This window comes from Pteropus vampyrus, unplaced genomic scaffold, assembly GCF_000151845.1.
Source record: "Pteropus vampyrus isolate Shadow unplaced genomic scaffold, Pvam_2.0 Scaffold100, whole genome shotgun sequence".
NCBI lineage: Eukaryota > Metazoa > Chordata > Mammalia > Chiroptera > Pteropodidae > Pteropus > Pteropus vampyrus.
In genome coordinates, this window is record NW_011888881.1 from 2,420,340 (window position 1) to 2,423,066 (window position 2,727).

A 2,727-nucleotide genomic window follows, 5' to 3' on the forward strand; every position below is an offset into this window, starting at 1 on the left:
GAAAACCACTTTCAGAAAAGCAGCTCACGTAAAACTCAATTACGATTCTTATTAATCTGTCGATTGACTTCAATGAAAAAGGGGGTTCATTGGCTCATACGTCTAAGAAATCTGAGAATTCCCTCAGCAGAGCTAGCGGTAAATTCAGGAGTGGTTGGATCCAGGGGCCCAAAGGAATCCTTAGGACTTGGTTTCTCTCCTCGATTGTTCGGCACTGCTTACCTCTGTGCTGGCTCCACTCTCAGGCTGTTTTCACGTGGTGTCCCCAGCAGCCCTGGTTTCATAATCCTTACGGCTGACAAGAGGTGGCCACACACTGGAATATCATGCAGCTCGAAACAGGAGTCAAGTCCTGATGCATGCTACAATGTAGGGGGAGCCCTAAAAATGCCAGGGTAAGTAAAGGAAACCACACACAAAAGGTCGTTTGATTCCATTGATATGAAATGTCCACACCGGCTAAATCCATGAAGACAGAATGCAGATTGGAGGTCGCCAGTGGCTGGGAGAGAGACCCCTTGGGGACTGATGCTTACCGGGTAAGGCTGTTTTCTTGTAGCACGACAAAAATATTTGAGAACTTGATACAGATGATAGTGGTTGCTTAACGCTATGACTGTACTAAATACCACTGAGTTGTTAACCTTATATTAATGGTTAATATTATGAGGTTAATCTAAAAATGGTCATGTGACTTTCACTTAAATTTTATATATGTCTACATCTCTAAAGAGTTCTTTCATGGGATGGTCAGTCAGGTGCAGCCACAATAGAGTAGCTGAGGCACAGGAAAACAAAGTTCTTTATACTCACAGGCTATCAGGTCCTAGAGAGGAGATCACCATAAGTTATACAGGGTCACAGGAGAAGCATCAGGCCTTGGACAGGTGGCAGGAGACAGCAACTAGGAAAGAGCTTCTGCTCTGGCCTTTATGGGGGTGAGAACTACAAGACGGGGAAGGGCAATCGGTTTAGCACTGACTGGTGTGATTACAGCTGTTGGGCCCTCGGCTGTCCCCAGAAGCCTGGTACCTGCATGAAGAAGGCAGGGGAATAGCCGGCCCCTAGGTGTCCAGGCCAGAGAGAGGAGGGGTGGCTCTGGATTGGTCAGTTTGCAAATGAAAGGCATGCTGGGGGCTGAGTCCTTTGTCTTCTCTTAAGAATTGGCTAGTCCTGGGAGCTGCAGTCTCCTCCAAGCCAGCAAGGTTTGTTTGTTTTTTTTTAAGGATGTAAAAGTACTATAATATACAGAAAAAATATGCATATATAATAGATATTTAATATATATACACATATGTGTATATATATATATTGCAAGAAAGAGGTCGCGAGCGAGAACCTGCTCCAGGTCTGGGAACACGGCCCGGCACCCAGAGTCCCTGCTCTCCTGGAGCTCACCCTCTAGTTTTGGGAACAGCATCTAGAAAAGGCAAACAACCTCAGGCACTGTGAGGACTTTCCCCCAGGGAGGCAGAGTCAGGAGCTCCACGTACTGGCGTGGGGGTGGCGGCGGGTCTGTTCTAACGGGCGGCCTCCCCTCGAGGAAGCTTGGAGCAGAGACCACCTGATGGTGTGACAAGAGGACAAGCCACGGAGAGGGGCCGGCAAGTACCACGTGCTGTGATGAGAGCGCGCCGGCGACAGTGGAGGACAGCCCGGCGGTCAGGGAGGACAGAGACGGGGAGATGGCCGGGGCTAGACCGTGCGGGCTTCCGCAGGCCACAGGGAGGGCTTCTGGAACTGTCCTAAATTTAACGGGAAGGTATGGAAAGATTAAGAGCATTAAGAGCTTCCATGGATCCCAAATGCAATGGGTGCCATTCGCACAGGCCCCACTGTGAAGGAGGCTCCCTGGAGTGGGCGACCCCAGCTCCCCCAGCCACGGCAGGCATTGCTAACCAATCACAGGCCCTGCTCATCCAGCCCCGGCTCTCAATCCTCTCCCCCACGTGACCGCAGAGCACCTCTGCCACTTCCTCAGAGCTGACCGCGAGATGCCCAGGCTCTGCCATCGTTGCCCCTGAGGCCACGAGCTCCTGGAGCTTGTCTGACAGAGATCTGGTGACGCAGAGTTGAAGCAGACCCGATCAGTTCTTTATTTGGAAGGGGATGCAGTTCGTAATCCGACAAATCTGTGACCCCAGAAAGATTTCAAGTTCCACGCCCAGCTGGTTGGCTGTGAGTTCGTACCTGCCCTGGACAAAGCCACAGGCATGACAGTTATGCCAGCGCCAGTACCCCTGGATGATGCGGACCGCGTGGAGCAAACGGCAGTAACGCTGGCGGATGCGCCACATGCGGACCCAGGACTGGAGCGTGACCGCGGCCCAGTTTGGCCGAGCGTAGGACGCCAGCACGGCCCGCCGCCTCTCCTCCAGCCGCCTCTCCAGTCTCTGCCTCCACCAGCGCTGAATGATGCAGGCCCTGAGCGCCGCGTGCAGCAGCGCCCGGCGCACCAGGGTGCCCCGCCACCAGGCCTGGATCTCGGTGGCTTTCTGCTCTTCATCAGGGGCTTTCTTTATCTGGGAGGGAAGGGGTGGCAAGGAAAAAGAAGGTTTGCTCAGGAACGTTCTTCACCCAACTTAGCGCCAGGGCGCCGCCAGGAAAGCGTCCTCCCGATCGTTATCAGCAAGGGCTCCTTCTCGGAAGTTGTGGAGCGTGGGGCAGGGCACTGGCTGGAGCCAGAAGACCAGATAGGTGTCTTGTCTCTGCCATTCTGGTGAGTGC

General features: G+C 53.3%; 1 protein-coding gene across 1 annotated transcript in view; it reads right to left on the bottom strand.

The window, feature by feature from the left end:
• Positions 1-2,087: 2,087 nt before the first annotated feature.
• LOC105295175 (IQ domain-containing protein F5-like) overlaps positions 2,088-2,727 on the bottom strand; it is a 4,149-nt gene continuing 3,509 nt past the window's right edge. The window contains exon 4 of the mRNA XM_011364743.1: positions 2,088-2,497. Within this exon, the coding sequence (XP_011363045.1) occupies positions 2,088-2,497 (410 nt within the window). The remainder of the gene's footprint in view (positions 2,498-2,727) is intronic.